The sequence below is a fragment of the Narcine bancroftii genome, chromosome 13 (genome assembly GCF_036971445.1).
Source record: "Narcine bancroftii isolate sNarBan1 chromosome 13, sNarBan1.hap1, whole genome shotgun sequence".
NCBI lineage: Eukaryota > Metazoa > Chordata > Chondrichthyes > Torpediniformes > Narcinidae > Narcine > Narcine bancroftii.
The window spans coordinates 3,190,379-3,213,877 of record NC_091481.1 but is presented as its reverse complement, the minus strand read 5'-3'; the positions used below and the strand labels follow the sequence as shown (position 1 = coordinate 3,213,877).

Sequence of the window (23,499 nt, the reverse complement as noted above, 5' to 3'; positions counted from 1 at the left end):
TCCCCGTTTTCTCGTACCCTGAGCCAGTCTTCTGCTTCCCCAGAGTCTGCGACCCCTGGTGGTCATCGGCGTATATAGGTACCACCATCTTGGGCTAGACCCCGCGGTCAAAGGATTTTAAAATAAACCACCGTTGGCTGCTTTAACAGGATATGGAGCAGTGAGACTGAGCAGTTGGACCCTGTAGGGGTGCACTGTGTCTCTGCTCCCTGCTACCCACAGGGTCTGCACCATCAGCAGCGATGCCGTTGGAGCAGTTCCAGCAGTGCTGTGTTGTTTAAAAATCACTGATATATTTTATTCTCGGAAGCACTTCGATCAGAGGTTTGATTCATTACTGACTGTACCTCCCAACGCCCATGTGACACAGGAGTGGTGTTTAATGAGGCAGACATTTGCAACACACCTGACTGTTCACTGTGCAAATTAATGAATGACCTCTCAGCATTCTTATTTCCCTAGCTATCAATTCTCCCATCTTTTCCGCCAGTCACAATTCAGATAACGTCACTCTCCTCCGAACAGCCAGCTTTCCGGAGAGCTCTGGAAGTACTTTGTACCGGTTCCGTCACACTGTTTATTCTAAGGTGTGTGCCTGCATGTCCAGCACCTCCTTACTCAATGGCTGAGTCAAAGTCACCATCGGGTCCTTGGCCATAAAATCATGAGGAGGACAGGCTCGTTATAAAGTCACAAGTCTTCTCTGCAGGTTCAGAGAGTCTTAATTAAAAACATGACGCTGGAAAAACTGTGTACTTTATACAGCAAAGATAATGATACATAAAAATGTTTTGGGCTTGAGCCCTTCATCAAGGTATGAGTTTCTCCAGCATAGACTAGAAGGGCAGAAGGCCTTGTTTCTGAGCTGTAATGTCCTGTGGTTTTACTGTGACACAAGCGTCAGCTGTTTAACTCCTTGTGTGATCTCAGGTTGACCTGCCAGGCGTGTCTTCCTGTTCTGCATTTTGCATCTCCCACATTCTGCCTCTGGTCTCACCCTCCCATTCAATCATTGCCCAGGTAACCGCGTTCGCACCTCATTCCTATGGTTTACACCGAGAGACATCTCCTCACCCCACCTCCCTGCAGCTCAAGGAGTTTCTTTCGTCGGCTCCTGTTGAAGGATCTACAGCCTGAAACATTAACAATGTTTCTCTACCTGTGGTGATATGTTTCCTCCATTGTATATACTTATCATTGTCGGTTGCATATATGGAGCTGGCCTGCCCACGGATGACTCGTACCCTATGACTCCTCCCCGGTGGTCCTGGGCCATAAAGATCGAGCCACCTTTCCCTTGCCTCCATTCCTATCCTGGGATCCAGGCCAGCAAGGTTTTTCTATGTATTAAAGCCTATCGTTCCCTCAGCTTGTCTCTGTGGTTACTGGTAGTGCCCTACATTACCCACACCTGTGGCCTGACCTGCTGAATAATTCCAGCAATTTTTTCCATTGTGATACTCATGAAGCTTCTCCATCCCATCGGGAATTACGTAGAAGGCACCAGGTGCACAACCTGAGGAAGGTGAGTGTAGCCCCAATTGGAGTGTAGAAAACTGCCCAACTTGCATGGTAAGGAGGGAAAATGTAATTCTAGCAGGGATAGAATCTAAAAGCAGGAATGTATTGAGGCTTTATAAATCATTGGTGAGATTGCATTAAACTATTATGAGCAGTTTTGGGCTCCTTATGTAAGGAAGGATGTGTTGTCATTGGAGAGGATCCAGAAGAGGTTCACTAGAATATTCCCTCGAAAGAAAATGGCAGTGCTGCCAATGGTGCAGACCCACGGAGAGTGGACACATAGCGCTCCCCCGCAGGGTCCAACCACCCAGACTGACTGCCGTTGGCTCAGTACAGGCTTTAAATGGCCAGTTAAAGGAGTCGACAGAATTTTAAAATTCCGTGACCAAGATGGCGGCGTCTGTGATTGGCTGCAACCTCAAGGGGTTGCAGACTCTGGGGGAGCAGAGAACTGTACGTACTGGAGTTTAGAAGAATGGGGGGAGGGATCTCTTTGAAACATATCGGATATAGAAAGGCCTAGATAGAGTGGATTGGAGAGGACGTTTCCCATGGTGGTGGGTGTGGTGGGGGGGTCTTCAACCAGAGGGCACAGCCTCAGATACAAAAACATCCCTATAGAACAGAGATGAGGAGCAATTTCTTTACCCGGAGTGGGGTGAATCTGTGGAGTCCATTATAATGGACGGCTGTGGAGGCCACATCATTGGGAATATTTTAAAGAGAGGTTCTTGATTAGGAAGGGAATCAAGGGCAATGAGGAGAAGGGAGACAGAGTGGATCAGCCATGATGGAATGGCAGGGGTGGACGATGGGCTGAATGGCCTTATTCCACTCCTATGCCTTATGGTTTGATGTAAATCCTGATCAAACTTCAGGATGAGTTGTGTGTTGGATGGAGCCCGAGTCTTAGTTTTTCACCAAAATCAATGTACGTGCAGGATCTCAAGTTTCCTTCTTCCACTTTTTTGAGTGTCTTTTAGAAAATATTCTACATTCTGGGCCTATGGCCAGCCTTAAATGTGACCCAATTGCCTTGTGGTGAAGCTAGATGGTTACCAACAAAAATAAACAGAGCACAAGTTGAACCCCTAGCAAGAAGATGGGGAATGTCAATTGAAGTAATTAATTAAATCTGGAGCAGAATTTTTTTTTAAAATAGTCCCAGGAACATCATCCATGAAATTTTTTAGAATGGTTTAAAAACTCCATTTGCTTCCCCAATGTCCTTTGTGTCTTGGTCTGGCATGGCCTAAATGTGACTCCAGTCCAGCCGTTCTCAACAGGGGCCCTACAGTTCCCCCCACCCCCCCCCCACCACTGGAGGCCACAGTGCATTTAAGTAATAGCCTTGTTTTCTTTTTCATCTCACGTAACAGAAATATTTTTTATGAAGTACGGAAGAAACCAAAAGCCTGACTGCTTCGCAGGGAAGGGGGCCCATAAATTTTGAGCAGAGCCCGAGGGAGCCTGAAACGTCAACTGCTCTTGTTCTCCCGCTGATGCTGCACAACCCGCTGAGTTCTTGCAGCAAATTGTGCTTAGATTTAGATCCCAGCCTCTTCAGTCTCCTGTACATCTTCAGTAGGATGTTTGACCTCTCTTCACATCAGCAAAGTCCACTAATGTCTCCACCTATACAGAAGACTGAGAAAGTTCGGCATTCCTCCCCCCACCCCCACCTAATCCCTCAACAACCTCTACAGGTGCACCATCCAAAGCAGACATGCTGGGTGCATCCCAGCGCGGGACGGGAGCTGCTCTGCCCAAGATTAGAAGAAGCTGATGAAGGCGGTGAATGCAATTCAGTGCATCTACATCTCCCACTGCCTGCGAAAAGTAACAGACACACTGAAGGATTCATCACACCCCAGACACATTCACCTCCCATCAGGGAGAAGGCTCAATTTGAAATATTCGAACAAGTATGGGAGCCTTACATTAAATACAATAGCGAATACCTACCGGGGACAAACATTACCTAAGTTGATGGAAGGAGAAGGAAAGAAAAGAATGAACTCTGTAGAATTTCTGGTGTATTTTTGTTGAATGACAACATTGTCTGACTGAATTAATGCAACCTAGATTGTATACCTAAAATGGATGAGGGGGGGGTGGGGGGGTGGTTTGGGAGGAAAGGGGGGGGGGAGAAAAAGTCACTGTATATGTGTGAAAAAGAAATAGTGTATATCATGGCTAATGTGATTTATGGTGTGAAAAATAAAAAAATTAAAAAAAAAGAAGGGAGAAGGCTCAATCATGCACCTGCAGTCTTAAAGCCAGTTTCTTCTTTGCATACATCAGACTCCTGAATGAACCCCACAACAGTGGCCTCGAACTGCCCCTGCCCTGTACTATGTGATCTCTCTCACTATGATTCAAGGCTCTATAGTAACGCTCTTACCCTTCCACTTCAAAATTATTGTCAGACTACATACATGGCATCGCATATAATCCTGAGATTCTTTTCCCTGCGGGACAGGCAGAATTACCACTTACTGTCAGTACAAAAAAAACTGACTCAATGTACACGTGTAAACAAATAAATAAATATAAACAAACTGATTGTGCAATACAGAGGGGTAAAAATCAATAAAATGCATGTCAGAGTCTTTAAATAAGTCCCTGATTGAGTTTATTGTTGAGGAGTCTGATTGTGGAGGGGGAGCAGCTGTTCCTGTTACATCTTTCTTGATGGTAGCAGTGAGGACAGAGCGTGCACTGTGTGGTGTGGATCCTTGATAATTGCTGCTGCTCTCCGACAGCAGCGTTCCCTGTAGATGCTCTCAATAGTGGGGGGAGTTTTGTCTGTGATGCCCTGGGCTGTATCCACTATCTTTTGCAGGGCTTTACACTCAGGGGTATTGGTGTCCCCATACCAGGCCGTGATGCAGCCGGTCAGCACACTTTCCACCACGCTACACCTATATGAATGTTAAAATTGACTTGCTGGATTGCTCATGGATGAACCCTACTCAATGACCCAGTGACCATGACCATCCTTCATTGCCCTGCCAACGCAGAGTGAGTAATGGGAAACTAAGATAAGAAGTGAAAATGTCATTAAAAAATAAATGACATATTGTGAAATACATCATAATATTTGAGCTAATGTTCAGGTAACAGTATAGCCTTCAGGCGTGTTCTGTTCTTGATGAAGTCATTCAAATCTTGCTGCCAATCCTTAAGAGCAATTGAAATACTACATACTTTAAGCCACCCTTTTTCTTTTGGCTGTGGTTCCCTTCGGACTCCGGTCAAAGTTTATGAGTCCCTTTCCCCACGAAGCAGTCAGGTTTTGGTTTCTTCCGTACTTCTCCCCTGTCTTCATAAAAACAAAACCAATACTCTATGATTTCAGTCCACGGCCCCCCTTCAACATGCTGTGGCTCCCAGTTGGTGGGGGGGGGGGGGGGGGGGTGGCATTTGGCCCTGTTGAGAATGTCTGCCCTGCACAGTCACACTGATGTGTGAGACACTCCCAAACAGGACATCCTTACACCCAGACCAAGAGTAAAGGCAACTGTCTGAAGCCAGAATCCTTGTCCACGATGCACAAGAGCATGGAACTTGTGATTTTATGCTAAAAATAATTTCTAATTGGTTCAGGGAATGAGGCCATGCCCACGTGAATGCCGTTCCTTATTTCCCTCTGAGATGACATGGGATGTATGGAGAAATGTGTGGACCTGAGTAGTAAAGGATGGAGGATTAAAGGACATAGCTCAGGCCTTCACACTGCTCCCCCCCCCCCCCCACCATCAACTCCATCACATCCACCTCCCCTCCATCGACTCCAGTTATCACTCCCACTGACTTGGAAAAGCAACCATCATTCATCCTATACCAGCCACACTCTTTTCACTGCCTCCCACAAGAAGATTCACGAGTGTGAGATCACATACCACCAGATTTAAGGACAGTTTCTTTCCCGCTGTTATCAGACTCCTGAATGAACCTCATGTGTAATATTATGTTGCCTTTGCTCCTTACCACCTGATCTCTCTGTATCTCTGTGCTGTGCCTTTATTGCACAATGTGAGATGTCTAACTGCACTGCTCATTAAATTCAGAACTTGGTAGTTGAACCTTCTGTCCTCGTAGATTTTTAGAACGAGGGTGAGGAAACAAAACCTTGGTTGACCAGTGTTACCTGATGTGCATTGGCACACACACATGCACAAACACACACACTCTCAAGCACAAGGACACAGATACAAACACACACACATGCACACTCACAAGCACATGGACACACACACATGCACACTCACAAGCACACGGACGCACACACATGCACTCACAAGCACACGGACACACACACATGCACACTCACAAGCACACGGACACATACAAATGCACTCACAAACACACGGACACATACAAATGCACTCACAAGCACACAGACACACATACAAACACTCTCACGCACATGTATACACACACACAGCTCTAACAGGTAAGAATAAATCCCACAGCCAACCACAGATGGTGTTAAAAAGCATCTTCCAGTCAATTGACATTCACATGCAAACCAATGCATGAAGAGGAAGTAAAGCAATTATGAATTATAAACTGAATGCCTAGCCAAGCATCCAGTTGCAATATAATGGATACAAAGGTGAATTCATTTGACCTTGGAGAAGAGAACTGAGTTAAACAAATGAATGATTGGTGGAAAGCTTAAGGAATTTGCTTAGCAGAAATTTGCAATTCAGGAGCTATCTTGGTAGTCAATAGTGGAGCATGCCAATGAGGCACATCAGGCCAGAATGAAACTGAGTGAAGAAGGACTGCGCTACTAACAATCTGCTGAAGGAAATCGGCAGGGCAATGTTTTTGGATTGGAACCCTTCATCCTAACTCCTGTGTGTCAGCCAGAAGTGCTGCCTTTCACAGATTAAATCGATGCCTGCTTCTCAGAGAAAAGTGATGGATCTCCTAACACTCCTTCAGAAGACAAAAAGCAGGGCAATCACCAAAAATTATCTGGCCATAATACTGATTGTGGGATCTTGGCTAGTGTATGTCCCATATTGCAACAGTGAGCACATTTCAGCTGCCCCACTTCACCAATGGCAAAGGTAATTGGCCAGTACCCGTTGGAATTAATTGAAACATTTGAACATTGAAAGGCACAGTCAGAGTAGATGTAGAAAGGTTGTTTCCTATGATGGAAGAGACTAGACAAGCGGGTACAACTTCAGGATTGAAAAGCGTCCGCTTAAAACAGATATACAGAGCCAGAGGTGATAAATCTGTGGATTTGTTGCCACAGATGGCTGTGGAGGCTGGGACATTGGGTGTATTTAAGGCAGAGATTGATAGGTTCTTGATTAGCCAGGGCATCAAAGGTTATAGGGAGAAGGCCAGGCAGTGGGGCTGAGTGGGGTAATGGATCAGCTCATGATTAAATCGTGACTGAATGGGCTGAATGGACTATTTCTGCTCCTATATCTTATGGACATAGATAGAAGCCATAAATGGCACAGCAGAAATTAAATTTTCTCCTGCTTTGACGTAAATGAGAAGCCAGATATTGATCACGGGTACACATTGATGTGCCTCCATGTCCTGCCATCTTGCCAATAGGAACATTAACCTGCTATTCATTATGAAATGTTATGGAACCTCACTGCCCAGAAATCATCTGGCATGTATTCATGCCTGGCATCAGGGAGCTCACTTCAAAGGCTAAAACCCAAACTGCTGGAGAACCACTGGGTATAGATGACATACATGTCCTGCATGTGCATTGTCTGTCTGTTTTGTCTGGTTGTGTCTGTATGTTTTGCACTGAGACCAGAGAACACTGTCTCGTCAGGTTGTACTTGTACAATCAGATGAGAATAAACTTGACTTGGATACCTGCATGTCATTGGAACATGAAGGTGCAAATATCAACTCTCCAATTGGAGTGCAGTATTGTCTGACGTACTGTCAACTCAGGCTGAAGCTTTATCTCATAAGGAAGCAAGATTTCATATTTCAAACTCCAGCTCATTCATTCAGAGAACCATCATTCACTTGTAACCTTGAAGGCAAAATATCTGCAATGACTTCCAATTCTGCCACATTTATTTAGTCAGTTTTGATATGAATCATTAACTCCATATACTTCACCTCAGTCTAATCAGCTGATCCATCAATAACTTTTGTAACATGAACATGGAATCATTCTTCTTTAATTACAGTCATGAAGATGTGCAAATCAATGGCCAACACATATCCTGGAAGTTCCTCCAACATTTCTGTAGTTTATCTACAATCACAGTGTCTGCAGACTTTCACGTTTCACTCTAAAACACTGGTTCTCAACCCTTTTCCACTCACATCTCACTTTAAGTCATCTCTGTGGCATTGGTGCTCTGTGATTAGTAAGGGATGACTTAAGGTGGGATGTGGGTGAAAGGGAATCACTGCTCTAGACCCAATTGTTACTGAAATATTTTGCTTGATAAAAATGGTCATTGGCCCATTTCCTTTGGAGTTATGAAACCAGGCATATAATGAGTCAATGAGGGATGATTAAAACAGTAGTTTTCAACCTTTTTCTTCTCACTCACATCCCACCTTAAGCAATCCCTTACTAATCATAGACCACCTATGGCATAGGACATGCCTGGCCGACAACAGCTGTTTGAATAAATGTGGCTCACACTCTCCCCACCCAACAAGGAAACATTTGCAATTACCCCGACAACACCTCTTCACATCCTCCTCCCCACAAAAGATTCAATTTCTTTCTCTCAATTCCCATCTCCATGCCATCTGATCCCAGAATGAGGTCTTCCATTTCAGAACAGACTCCCATATGCACAAAACTATTCATTTATGTAGATGAAATTCTTCTGCATATGTATTGTTCGTCTGTATGTGTATGGAGCACTGAAGAATACTTTCGTCAGGTTGTATTTGTACAATCAAAGAATAAACTTGACTTGAAAGCATCCGAGATGCCCTCATCCAAAAAACATTATATTCCCTCTTCAATCACCAACTCAGCCCTTACCCGCATTCCATTTATAACACAACTCCCCAGCTCCCTCTGCTCACAAGTATAACAAAGACATGATACCCCTGGTCCTCACCTAACATGCCACCACCCATCATTTCCACCTTCTACTACATGATCCCACCACCAGACCCACCTTCCCTCTGCCTTCCACAGGGACCATTCCCTCCGTGACTTACTCACCTACTCCTCGCTTCCCACTAATCATGCTATTGACACCTACCCGTGAATGCAGGTACTTTAATTGGACCCACACCTCCAATACCATTCAGGGCCCCAAAAAGTCCTTCTAAGTGAAGCAATGCTCCACTTGTGAATCTGCAGGGTCATCTACTGTATCCAGTTCCCACCCCAACATGTCTATGGCCACATGTCGAAGCAGAGGGAAATTTCAAAGAATTGGTCATTCAAGACCAGAGGTTTCTCATTCAGACAGCAGCATTTGTTGGAATTGTTTGTCTGAGATTCAATGAAGTATATTCAAGATGGGACATTTCAACTTGAGCTTCCTCCAATTTTTTCTGACCCTACAAAATGTAGAGAGGTTGCAGGTCAATTGGGTGTAATCAGGCATTACAGGCTCATGGGCCCAAGGGCCTGTTACTGTGCTGTATACCTAAATTTAAAATGAGTTTTTTGAGGGGCAAGGGAATCAATGGGGTCAACATCAAACAGTAGCAGATGTAAAGGACAAGTGTGAGCAGATGGACATTTACCATCTCATTTGTCCCCTCCATTTCAGCATTTCCTCATTACTGAGGTGGGAGATCAACACAATCTGCACTCAAGGCTGTTGGACAGTTGATGGTTTGAACCCCATTTTTGCCTCCCAAGCATACCCATCTCCCTCTTAAACCAATTGCTGGCAGTTGTGAGAAACTGTGGGGCAGAGCAATTTTATACAGATCAAATAATTAAAGGCATTCTCCTTAAAGGTTTACACAAAAAATACCAGAGAAACAGCAGATCATGTAGTGTTGTTCATGTCGCAAAAGATTTTTTATAAACGTTTTGGGCTTAAGCCCCTTGTCATGAGCAAAAATACAATGGTGGGGGAGATGGCTCTGAATGGTGAGGGAAGGGGGAGAGGTGGAGGAAAGGAGAGAGGGATGGAGACAGGTCCCAACATAGAGGGAACATTTGATGTTAATGCCATCTGATTGGCGAGTGCAGAGACAGAATATTAGGTGTTGCGCCTCCAATTTATCGGTGCATCAGTTTGGCAGTGTACAAGGCATGTCAGGGCAGGGAGTGGGGTGCAGAATTGGCCACATGTAGAATGTACATCATTAAAAGCATCCCAGCCGCTGCAAAGAAATTCCCTCTACAGTGAAAAATATACACCAAGCCCCTTTCTTTAAACATACTTTATTGTTGGACCAGCAATGGCAAAATTTTGCATATTCAGAAAAGGTGTACCCTGTATTTTCTGTTGATGCTACTGCACTAACTTCCTCTGAAGAAGCCCAATCGCACACAGTAGATGCAACATACCAAGCAGTTGAGAGAGAATGAACAACTTTCCACGTGTACGTTAGGACAGAATCAGTACGACAAAAACAGTACAATAAGTATAAATCCTACCAACTATTCCAGGCTTTCCAATATTATTTTGTCAGAAAATATGGTCATTCAGTTGGAATGAGGACATTGCTATAGAAACACTTCAGTGAATACCAAATTCAGCATCCACCAAAGCAAAATGCTGAAGCAACTTTGTTTAAAATGGATTGACCACTTCTCATCCAAACTCCTCCTCTCCAACCCAAAACCCCCAGATAAATAAAAAATTGTGCAACAATGCATGTTATCACCAGAAGGATACAACATGAATATCATGTTGGTGAACAGAAAAAGTCCACAGCTCAAGTGCTTGATCAACTTCTTTCCCTTCCCCCACCCCTTCTCTCTTTCCCCACCCCCCCCCACCCCCTTCCCTTCCACCTACTCCAACACAAACTCTGGTGTGCAAGGTAAAACTGACTAGGCACTCTGTTCACCATGACCTTATCTAATGGGATAGTCCGAGTTAAAGACCGTCAGTGCATGTTGAATAAGAGGCCGAGAACTAGATCCTTTGGTAATTACTAGAATCTTCCAGTGCTCTGCCATGACTGGAGGACTGCACACATTCACACTAAGCATTTACAGAAACCTGTTGCTGGAATTCCGACACATTTGGAGATGGCTTCCACTTGCAAACTTTGCATCATTGCCATGGCGGCTGCATAGATGCAACCTTGCACTTGGATAGTATTTGTTTACGATAGTTTGCAACCCAGTGGCCAATGAATACAAGGCAACACAATTATATAGATGGAATGTAAATCAGATATGCCGGCGAGATTGCTGTTAATCCCCAAAGACTTGGTTCCTTCCCATCAGTGCTCCTCTGGGAACACCTTCTGTCATGCACTAGCATGCAAGCTTCCAGCTCCAAGAAAGTCACTGACTTGTGGCAATGTCACACTCCAGCCTCTAGCAGGACTGGCATGTGCACAACCCGATATCGCCTGTGCTTAGACGTGGTCTGATCTGGGGACAAAAGTAACGTCCACTTCACAAAAATAGATGGTGGGGGAAAAAAAACAAGTACAAACTTGGCCACTTGACAATCAGTTTTCCTACAACTTCAGCATCTGCATTGTCTTGAGGTTCATAAATATCTGCATAATTAATTTAACTAGTTGCATGCCAACTTCAAAACTCCAGCTTTCTGAAGTTGAACATCCCCATGACATTGTATTATACATTTCAACAGGTACTCTTGCATTCAAAGACTGTACATGATTACTACAGGAAAATAGAATCACCCCTCATGTAACTATTTACATTATATACATAATTCACTATCCCTCCAACGAGATGACCTAGCTATTTACAACCAGAACAAGTTTTGTTCACAAGAAACACTTGCATAATTACAGTAGCAAGACATGCATCAAGAGATTGGGTGGTCAGTTCTCATCTTAAATTCATCTTCTCCAATGCACTCATCCAAGCAGTTAATGTCCAGAAGAAGGATTCCAGTGTTTGAAGAGGGGGGAGGGGAGGCTGTTTTTTTTTTTTTTATATACAAGCAAAATTCAACCTCCCAAAAGCAAAGCAAGTTTCATTCTTGGACAGAGAGTGTCACCACAGCTTCTGAAGGTCTTGGCATCTCACTTACATTCTGTGGGGAGGGGAAAAAGATGAGAGGTGAAATCCAAGCATTTTATTCGACTCCACACAAAAAACATGGAAAGTTGAGTGCATGCAAGCCAACTAAGCAGCTACTGAAATTCAGCTTGTTTGTTGCTTGCACTGGTGTGCAGGACCAGAGTAATCTCAGTTAGCAACGTCACTCCACTCAAGCCCAACATCTTGGAGATTTGCACTTCTTTACTCCAGTAAAACATCCATTGCCCACTTCTTTGCCTTCTAATCAAGGAGCTATTGAGAGTTAATCATATTGGAGTCATCAACCAAGGATGCCTTCCCCAACTAGGTTTTCCAGAACACCTATGGTTCACTGTCATTGCCATTTCCCACCCTGAACTTGCTTTGACTTTTAGTGCACTATTTATTGTTGCAAGATGGTTTATATGTTTGCACTGGGACGCTGCCGTAACCTGACTTGCTTATTGCAATGAATACCGATTCTGTCCTCTACACCAGCTTCTCTTCTCCATACCCCATCTCTATGAAGCGTTCCAGCCCAACAGCAACAATTCTCTCCCCTGCTGAGTTTCTCCTGCACAAGGCATTCTGCTTCAGATTCCAGCATCTACAACCTCTTGGATGCCAGCTTTTTATACTAGATTTATTTTGTTGCCCAAGAATTTTTCTCCCGTGCTCCTGCAGAGTCTACGATACACCACCATTTAATGGCTACATCTGAACTTTCTGCAAAGCACATACCATACATCACAGCTCACATGATGTGTACCAACACCAAAATCCTGAATCAAGACAGAACAGTCAAAGCAACTTGAACCTTCACACCAACTAATGACATTTGATGGTACAGGTCTTCATTCACAGCACTGCTGAAGCAAAATCAAAGCTAACTGCATCTGTAGCTGCTGGAGAATCATTTGCAGATCTGAATGTGACATCCCAAAGATTACACAAGCCCTCACAACACTTTTTTTTAATGTTAAAGTTTGTTAATAACCAAATGAGGTGTTAAGCCTTGGGAAGCAGGATTACAACCAACAATTCCCTTCTGCTTGAGGGTTAAAAGTTTATGAATCAGAACATTTACAAATGCAGGCCATTAACAGACATTGGCCACAGCAATCACTAATCTAACCTCGCCACCTGCAGAACACAGATGCTCAACCACACATCAAGGCCATTCTTAAATATGTCAAGGCAAGGGAAAAGGTTAAAATGAATAAACTCAAATTTAGGTATAAACCACAAGCAGGTACTGGAGGTCGAGGACGTGCCAGACTGTGGGCTGCTGGAGATGGGCTCATGGGAGCTGGGTGGCAGGGCTGGGATTTGAGAGGGTAAGGAGGGCTCCCAAGGGGCCTTGGGCTGACAGCTTCCTGATCACATAAGAGGTTTGGATATGGGTTTGGGCAGCTGATGGTTTGAACTGAACTGGAATCTTGTGCAGCTGAAGGAGTGCTAGAAACAAATCCATGGACACTCGGTGGCTCTGGAGGGGATTCTCTTACCTCTCTCTATTGTAAGGGGTGCTGACTTATCTTTGTCTGCCTTATGGCAGACTAATGGCATTTTCCAGTAATAATGACATCTGTTTGATTAAAGGCCAATAAATGGAATCTGATGTAGCCCCAATGATGGATACAATTTTGAAACCACATTTTGGGAACTGACTAGGGGACAAGGCAAAGGGGCTATCGAATAACCACAACCCAAGTGGTGTGGGGTTTGATTGCAGCATTAGACTTGAACCAACTCCAGTCCAGCAGTAACAGGCCCTGCTCGCCCACACCATCCAAATCTTCAATCAACCCATTAACCTCTGAATGTGAATGTCAGATGTAACCCACACAGGTCACGTGGAACAGATTTCTTATAGACAGTCACCAAGTGCTCATGAATGTCTCCAATGCTCCCACAGCCACACTAATCTCCAGTTCAAGCCATCAGCAACCAAAGCCCAGATCCAAACCACAGGAAGCCTTCAGTGCCCAGGGCCCTTCTGGAGTTCTCCTTGCACTCAGCACCCTGGGTCATTGGCGCTGTAATAACTGCACGAGCCTTCAGGAAGCAGATGGTCAACACTGATTAGAGTCTGAACCAACAGTTCAGTCATTCCAACTGGTTACTGCTGGTGGTCAATACCACAAGAGTTCCTGCCAACTCTTGCATTTCCTTCTACAGAGAGGACATTGAACACAAGCCACCCAAGTAATATCTCACTGCAAATGCAATCAGCAAGGTTTAGCCAGGTTAATAGTGGTGCCTCTACAAAGCTCGTTCATTCCTATAATGCAAAAATAAAAAATCTTTTGCTGGAATGTTTGCACAACTAAGCCTTGAAGTGAGAGGTAGATCACTATAGCAAACATTGGGTGAAATTAGCATGGATTTAGATCATTACCTTCGAAGGATTAACAAGAATAACATTTTGACAGAATCAAGCATTGTTCGTCTGATGGCAGAATTGGTAAGGGAATGATGGAAAGAAAAGGAAGAGATCTTTTAACAGTTCAGCGTGCAAAACATGCAGCTCTCAGCAGGCAAAGCCAGCAGACATTGGGGGTCGAGTTCAGTACAAGTGCTGGAGAAACTCCACTCAGCATCCGTGGGAAGTAAACATCTATGGCCTTTTTGGGCCCAAACCCTTTGTCACCAATGACAAAGGGTTCAGGTCCAAATTGTTGACGGTCTTTCACTTACTATGGATGCTGCGTGACCTGCTGAGTTTCTCCAGCAGGTGTGTGCAACAGCTCTCAGAAGTCCAAGATTCAGCATGTGAACCTCAGAGTTAAAAAATGGGGCTAAATCTACAAAGTCAGACCTGTGTCCAACCCCCTCCCTAGAAATCGACTGGTTTCAGATTCAGTGACGAGTCCCGAACCAATTTCACAAGAAACCCAAGTGATTAACTGGAGCAGTGCAAGACTCCTCGACATACAAGGACAGAGCAAAATACTGATTGTGGCAAAAAAGCATGCTGGAGATGTATTACTGATGTTTCAGGCCAGAGCCCTCCAAGGTATGAAGGACACTTTGAAAGAGAACTCAGGGGCAAAATGACAGCACATCTTTATGGCCACTGCAAGACCAGCAGAGTTCCTTCTCTGTTTTTAAGAACTGATCCAGGAACCATGCTTGATAACAGACCCAGGAAAGCAGAAATCTAAAGTGCCAGGCATGTCCATTGGCTTTTCCATTTGTGATCCACAGACCAGACTTGATTGGCATCCCAATAATCTAACATCCATTAGAAAAAGTTAGTGGCAGACCAACCTGGGCTGGGTGGGGGACAGGATGGTTCCAAGAACACTAGTCACCAACTCCAGACATCCCACCCCTTAACCAATCAGATATTCTGCATGGAATGACTTTGATGACTGTCACATAGAACTATTGAAAGCTCACACTGTTATCAGAGACTATTTGATAGGTGAAATGACCAGGAATAACTTTTTTAACGGATAAAAATTAATTTTAATTGAGCAGACAGGGCCTTGGTCTGTTATTACAGCACTTTCCAACAGTAACCAGAGACCCAGCTCTCAGTTTCTGTACTGAGACCAATCCATAACCTTCCAACTTGATAACCTCCCAGACCAAAAAAAACTAGTTTCCAAGCCACTCCTTACATGATATTGGAAATGAAACCGAATTAAATGTTCAGTAAAAAATAAAACTGTTAATTTTAAATCCAACCCACAAACTCAACCCTTGAAAATCACCTCAAGACACAAGAGGAAAAAGTGTTTAGAAGAGGAACCGATCCAAATGATGCAACTATAAACCCACATCAAAGACCAACTTCCCCAAACTTTTAAATGAATCCAGCATAATCATTCAACATTTGTGTTCTGTACAGGAACAAGTTCATCACCACAATTCATACAACTTGGAAATTAGTGTTGTTCCTGTTCAAGGGAATGCCATTCTGAATGAAAGAGGCAAGCTCTTGTAGAGATTGACGAGAGCTGCTATGACTGTAGGACCAACACAATTAATGCAAGATCTAGACAACTGCAATACAATTTTTTTTGCATCATCTACATTTTACCCTGCAAAAAATATAAATTAAATCCTAATTTTTCTGATATATGTTTTAGATGCAGGGAAGGTACTTTTTTTTTTTTTAAACATTCCACCTGGTCATGTTCCAAATTTAAACCCTTTTGGAGAAAATTGAGATTTATTAAATCAAATTATTGGGCAACGATTGCCTCCAAGTCCACAGTTGTTTCTTTTAGGAAACTGTCCAAATATAAATTAGTTTCTTAAAATTGCATTGACAGTGGCCAGGAAATGATTGCAGTTACTTGGAAGTCTGATTTTCTCTTGGAAATGCATAGCTGTGTTCCCCGGAGAAAATTACTTCCATCTTAAGGAATATTTTTTTTTTGCAGGTACAGGAACCCTACTTACAAATTGGAGGGTTGAATACTTTAAAATACTTAATTCTATTTATTTTTCTTCCTTTTATTGAAATTTAGATAAAAATGATTGGGCCTGTGTTGAATTGGATTTCAGATCTAGATTGCTCCTTTTTCCCCTTCTCCCGTTTCCTTTACTTTCCTTTTTCATTAGGAAGTCTTGTTTGGGGAGGGGGAATAGGGGTCATATTTGGAACATGTATTAATGATTCACATTTAATTTCTTATCTGATCATTTCTGTTTGTTGGCAAAATCAAAAATATTCAAAAAGCCTGATGTCATAGAAATCCACTCTTGGCCAAATTTCAACAGTTTTAAAAAAATAATTATCTGAACAAAATTGGGTTCAAACCGGGATAGCATTCACCACAACTTTAAGAGCTTACAGTCAGCAGACTTAGTTTGGACATTTCAGAGCATTTTCTTTGTAAAGAATGTGAACCACAGAACAGGTTCGAAAAAGTCATTTCAAATTAATCCAATTTTCTCACTTCCCTTTAATTGATCATTAAAGTCATCCTCTGATGGTTTGCAGGTAAAACATCCCATCCCCCAACACTTGGAAATTAATGAACCATGCATTGGGGCAGCACAGACAAAATTGCAACAGGGAAGTGACATTCCAAAAAACACATTTTTGCACAAAATGGGAAATACATTTTAGATCAAATCTCTAAAAGGTATTTAGAAGCAGCAGGACAGTTTTGTACATGGGCAAGGAATATACTTACAGAAATGCCTCTCCTATTAAAGACTGGAGGCAAAGATGGAGGCATGAAAAGTAGAATAAGACTACATTTAAAAAGGCAGACAACTCAAATATGGCATTTTCTTCTGGATCTACAAATTCGTTTTTAAAACTTGCTATTAACATAATAGCAAAAGAAAAGCAACAGACTAGTTTCACACGTTAAAATGGAAATTTTCAAAAGTGAAACTATCAAAACCCCCATCTAAACCCAACTGGGTCCTCGATCAAGTGAGAAATGCTGGACACTTGAAGTATTGACCAAACCCCACCTCTACCCTCTCACAAGGCAGGTGGAATCAGAAGCAAAATAAATTCTGAACCGAAGAGCAACTCCTCTACAGTGCACACATTCCCTGATCTGCCCACGTCAATCAGTGGTCACACCCCTGCTTACCCCTGATTTGTGGCAAATGACCCCAACAGATTCAGAACCCGATGCAGCCACAGGGAAAGTGACCTGTCTGACAGTGGCAAACAAATTGCCTGACAGTGCAATCATTCCTTATTAGGGCTGCTACAAGTTTCAACTTTAAACACTGTCTACTCCTGAATTCCCCTCAACCACCACTCTTGTGATGTCAGTGATTGGAGAGTTTGGATCTTCCAAAGCTACTTAATTTGCACGAGATTGAAGCTCCATAATTTAAATGGGAGACCAAAGTTGATGTTAAATTTAAATTAAAACATGCAAAGCTCCATGCAAAAGGCATCACGAACATTGTGGTCATATTCAATGAACTTTACAAATAGGAAAGCTGTTAGCATACTGTCTAAAATTGCAAATTAGTTAACATTACTTTAAAATTGTAAACTTCTGAAGTCTATAATAAAATTAGACTGTCACAGGACTAAGCTATGAAGGAAGTCACTGCAGCCAGCACTATTTGAGATCAACACCTACATTTGCCAAAGCAGCAAGCACAATGATGGAGCCAGCTTTTTATTGCAAGATTAGTACAGTTAGCGGGAAGACCACCACTCAAGGGAAAGGCACACTCGAAGATCTGCAGATTAGTAGGAGGAGCAGCAGCAAAAGCCATAACGGTACAGAACATTGAACTAACTTGTCCAGGTAGGGCTGCAGACCCTTCTGAAGCCAGGCAGGCCGACATGGCTGAGGACGATGAGGCCACATGGTCCTCTAGGCCTTCAATCCTTGGCTTTTTGCTGGGCTCGGGGCTGGCCAGAGGTGTTACACTATTGCGTCGCATGAGTGGATTTGATCCCTTCTTACCAACGTCCTGGTCAAGAGTGAATGGAGAAATGCAGAAGAGCTGAGTTACAACAGGAGCATTTTGGAAACCAAGTGTAACAACCACACGACGACTCACTGTACTTTGTCAGTCCAGAACTGGTGGGGGGGGGGGGGGCGGGAGAGAAGAAAGTGCTGGTACACTTTGAGAGTCTCTTCGCACATTACCAAAATAATTCAGATATTCACGTGCATCCATTTTGATGGGTTAAAATGGACTGATGCGTGCAATCAAAATGATGGCAACTAACTTTGATCTCGTACTACCTTCAACTTAAAGCACATTCGAAGAATCCTTGCCAAGCAACATTCCACAATACAAGCAAACCTCCCCTGAAGTCTAGATGTGAAGTCGTCACTGGAAAAAAAAACTACTTTTCCCAAATGTTGAGTGGGCAGGGATCTGGCAGATGGGGTACAATGTTGGTAAATGAGGTTATCCACTTTGGGGGGGGGGGAGAAACGGAAGATCAGATTATTATTTAAATGGCAAGTGATTGCAGCACGCTGCCGTGCAGAAGAACTTGGGAGTGCTTGTGCATGAATCACAAAAGTTTGGTTTGCGGGTGCAACAGGCTGTCGATGCGACAAATGGAATGTTGGCTTTCATTGCTGGAGGGATTGAATTTAGCAGGGAAGTTGTGCTGCAACTGTACAAGGTGAGACCTGCTTCTACAGCACTGCATACAATTCTGGTCTCCTTACTTGAAGAATCTACTGGTTTTGGAAGTGGTTCACCAAGTTGATTCCAGAGATGAGGGGGTTGGCCAATGAGAAGAGGTTAAGTCACCTGGACTGCACACATTTTCCTATTTGCCCAATGTTCCTCTAAACCTTTGCTATGCATAGATCAGTCTAACCGTCTTCTAGACATTGTAATTGTACCCACTCCCCCCACCTGCTTACGTCTCACATCCCCACTGTGTGGGGAACACTTGCCCACTCAGACAACGCAACTTTATCAATGTCTGAGCTTGGCTTAAGTGTTCAAAATATTCCTCTTCCCCAAGATTCCTTCTATGGTAACTATCATTCACTCAACATAACAGAAGCTTTTGAAGACTGACCCAAATCCCCTGGCGGAAAGAGGAACACCCCTTCCCAGCAACACCAAACAAAATCACAACTAAAATTATGCTCAAAATGCCTCTCGAGTACAGGCCAGTTCCCAACCCATCTCCATTCTTGGGGTTCACCATTCTTGGCGTGACAGAATGTACAAAGTCTGATTCTCACTCCTGGGTCTCAGTTACTGATCAATCAAAGATATGACTTGCTCTTCCCTTGACAAAAGGAAGCACAATACAAGGAGAATCAGAAGACTAGGAGCAGAAATAGACCATTCAGCCATCGAGTCTGCCCCATTTAATCATGAGCTGCTCCATTTCCCCATTCAGCCCCACTGCCCGGCCTCCTCCCCCTAACCTTTAATGCCCTGGCTCATCAAGAACCTCTCAATCTCTGCCTTAAATACACCTGATGACCTGACCTCCATTTGGCCTGGCATCAAATTCCACAGATTTACCACCATCTGGCTGAATAATTCCCTCTACATCTCTTCTAAGCAGATGCTCCTCTATCCTGAAGTTGAGCCCTCTTGTCCTAGACTCTCCCACCATGGGAAACAACCTTTCTACATCTACTGTCCAGGCCTTTCAACATTCAAAATGTTTCAATGTGATCAACCTTCACTCTCTTTAATTCTGATAAATGCTGGCCAAGAGCTGTCAAATGCTCATTATAATCATATCACCATTTATGGAGCGGAAACAGGCCATGTCGGCCTTTCGAGTCCGCACCGGTTCACTAGAACAATTCCACTAGCTCAAACCTCTCACTCACCTCCAATAACCCTCCAACCCCCTCACCTCCATGTACACATCCAACCTTCCCTTAAATGACAGAAGGGACCCTGACGCAACTATCTCATTCGGAAGTTCATTCTATTCTGCCACCACTTGCTGAGTGAAAAAGCCACCTCTAATATTTCTCCTAAAGTGTCTCCCCCTTACCTTTAACTCATGGCCTCTTGTTCCAACCTCCCCTGCCCTCAGAGGAAAGTCTGTTTATAACTCTTTCATTCCTGAATCATCCTAACAAACCTACCTTGAACCCAACAATGTACACGACCACAAATTACAATCCTACTAGGATTACAAAATCATACATGGATACTCCTGGCAATGAGGTCCCCTTGAAATTGCCCAGGGCAAAAAAGAGAGAACTGTGCAATTGTGGTCTCTAAAGCTTGCAGAGCCAGTGGATTCATTGCTGAAATGCACTGCTAATCTTCACAAGAATGTGGGAGAAAAAGTAGGCCGATCAGCCCATCGAGTCTGCTCTGCCATTTTATCATGAGCTGATCCATCCTCCCATAGCGACGCTCCTTGGCCCTACCTTCAGAGACCACATTGGATTGGCCTGATATTATGGTAGCAGGATGAATGGGCCAACCTGTGGCACATCAGCCAACGGCTGCATTGGACACCAGAGGGGATGTGTGGAGTTTAGGTCTAATTCTTTACAACCTCATGTCAATACGAAGGTTCCTGTGACTTGCTAGGAATTAATGCTGAAGCAGACCAACCATGCAACAAAAAAACTAAGCAGATTTCTTTGGGAATGAACAAGTTAGATCCCCTACAGATGTTTATTTCAATTACTTCCCTGTAATTTCAAAAATGATTGCCTTCAATAATTCAAATGTTTTGGACAATGCATCTTCATGAGTATTAGATTTATTCTGCTATTAAAGGTTAGTTTGTTAGTAACCACACATCCTACATTGCCCTGAATGTCATTTGAAATAATTTTAAATACACTTTCATATTCAAATCTAAATTTGAAATAACTTTGGTCCAAATTTTAAAGACCAAAGAGTACAGTTTTAATTTTCACTGTCAGGCAGTCAAGAGAAAGAACCCCAATCTGCATTGACAGGATGTAGGCAAATATTTTTCATTGACATGGGGTTTGCATTGGAACCAATGGCTGCATCACAGTCTGGTATGGGGACACCAATACCCCTGAGCACAAAGCCCTGCAACAGCCCAAGACATCACAGGCAAAACCCTCCCCATCATCTAGAACATCTACAGGGAACGCTGCCGGCAGAGAGCAGCAGCAATTATCGAGGATCCGCACCACCCAGCACATGCTCTGTTCTCCCTGCTGCCATCAGGAAAGCAGTATCGGTGCCACAAGACTCGCACCATCAGGTTCAGGAACAGCTGCTCCCCCTCCACCATCAGACCCCTCAACAACAAACTCAATCAGGGACTAAAAATTCTTACTTTTATACTTCAATTTTTAAAAATTCTGATTTGCAGTTTGTTTCATTTATTTGTTTACATGTACAGTTTCTTTTCACGACCAATAAGTGGTGATTCTGCCTCGCCTGCAGGAAAAACTATCTTAGGATTGCATGTGAGGTCCTAAATCTGCAATGTTGTGAACATGGTTGCAGCTCACTGGCTCAGGATTAGCCGCCGTGCAAATCTGAAGAGTACTGGACAGGTGGATTATTAACTCATTGTGGGGCATGCAGGAAGAAATTCCCAACTCCACCCCACTTAGCAACTTGGCAGCACCTGGGGCTGTTGAGAGGAGAGAGACATGAAGGTCTGCAAACATTGATTGTATCAGCTGCTGAAGGAACTCAGCTGGTCGCGCAACGAGACTGGCTGGGTTCCTCTAGCATCTGCATTTCAGCACCAGGGCTGTTGCTCTCCAGAACTGCAAGTGTAAGAAGGGCTCTGCCTTCACTTATTAGCAGGCTCCACACCTGGAAAGGGGGGGGGGGGGTAAGGTTTACCTCCTCACTATATTCTCAAGGCGCCACAGTGGTGGCAGTGAAACTAAATAGATAAATCAACGCAACAATGAACAGCGAAGGAAATGGACGCAACGCCAAGGGTGCAAAGAGATTTTGAACAGTTTTGTCAACAGTTTTATTCATGATAAGTCAGTTTTTGGTCTGAATATGACCCCCTTGAGAGAAAACAGGCCATTCTTATTACAAACAATCCTCTTGATCCTCTTCAAAACACACCACAAACCACCCCCTCCCCCTCCAAATTTGGTCATGGGGTATGAAGTGAGGTGGGGGAAGGATGAAGGTGAGTCACAATTCAACCATCTTGCTAAAGAGCAGAACCCATTCCCAGGCAGCATAGCTGGGAGAACAACTTCGCAAGTGAGTGACCACATTCATTCTACTCTGGCAACCTCCAAAGCTTTTGTTTGAGTGACTGGTCATGAGACTATGTCAGCTTTTGTCATGCAAACACAGAAAGAGGATACCATTCATGCTCATTTCCTCAAGTTAACCCATTGCCCAGCTAATATTCTATATCCCATTCTCCCTGCATTCCCATCAGCTCCCAATGATCTTCTCCTCACCCATATGCTAGGACACCTGAAGAGTGGCCAGACATATGAGGACCAAATATTTTTGTTATGTTTTGCACCAAGGACCAGAATGCGATTTTGTCAGGTTGTACTTGTGCAATAGGATAATAAACTTGAACTCAAATCAAACCATGGAGTCACAGGTGAGCATGTGACCTCCGTGGACAACTCCCAAGGTCAGGATTAAACCTGGGTTGCTGGGTGTAGGAGTCAGCAGGCCTATTAGCAACACCACCCCATGACGCCACTCTGCTCTTCAGAGAGATGGGGCTGAACTGAGTCTGGTCCCCGTCTCCATACCTTCAATGGCCAGTCTCAGGTCAATTGCTGACGCAGGTCCCAAACCTCAGCATTCCTCGGCCCAGGAAAGCACAAATTTGTCAATATGAACAACCAAAGACAAAAGATCTGTCAATGCTTGGCCAAATTGAAGGCAGAAGTAAAATTAGAAGGCAATAACTGCAAGTGAAACTAGTTTTAATTCAGTAACATTAATGCAAAGCAATAGACTTGAAATAGCATATCCCCTCCACTCCCCCCCCCCCCAAACAGGTATTTTCATGTTTCCAACAACCCCACCATTCTCCTTTCAGAGAAAAATTTCAGCTTTGACCCAGTCTCAATCAAAACCTGAGCAGGGTGGTTGGGGGTGGGGGAAGAAGCAGGGGGGGAAGAAGTGAGAGAGTGACTAAATTGCAGAGAATTACAACTGACAAATGGCAGGATTCTCTATCTATCACTCGGATCAGAGGGTCCACTGGGAATAGCTGACCTTCAATCCACCTCAGAAGAACATTCAACAATTAACAATAGGAAGACCAAACACCTTTAGTCTACAAAAAAGGCAGTAATCCACAGCAAGCATTTTCCCTGATAGTCTCCCATCACAAAATGATGATCCATTTCCTCCAACATTAATTAGAGAGCTATTGAATTACATCTGCATTCCCCAAATTAATCAAC

General features: G+C 43.7%; 1 protein-coding gene across 13 annotated transcripts in view; it reads right to left on the bottom strand.

Moving 5' to 3' along the window:
* pfkfb3 (6-phosphofructo-2-kinase/fructose-2,6-biphosphatase 3) overlaps positions 1 to 23,499 on the bottom strand; it is a 142,627-nt gene that overhangs the window by 67,621 nt on the left and 51,507 nt on the right. For 5 of the 13 annotated variants that reach the window (XM_069910093.1, XM_069910091.1, XM_069910096.1 and 2 more), the window contains exon 14: positions 17,939 to 18,115. The exons of 3 other annotated variants lie outside the window; for them this stretch is intronic. In XM_069910093.1, the coding sequence (XP_069766194.1) occupies positions 17,939 to 18,115 (177 nt within the window). Of the gene's footprint in view, positions 1 to 4,734; positions 4,850 to 8,765; positions 9,067 to 9,891; positions 11,712 to 17,938; positions 18,116 to 23,499 lie in introns of those variants that run through there. 5 more of the 13 variants (XM_069910095.1, XM_069910097.1, XM_069910099.1 and 2 more) reach the window with 5 other exon arrangements.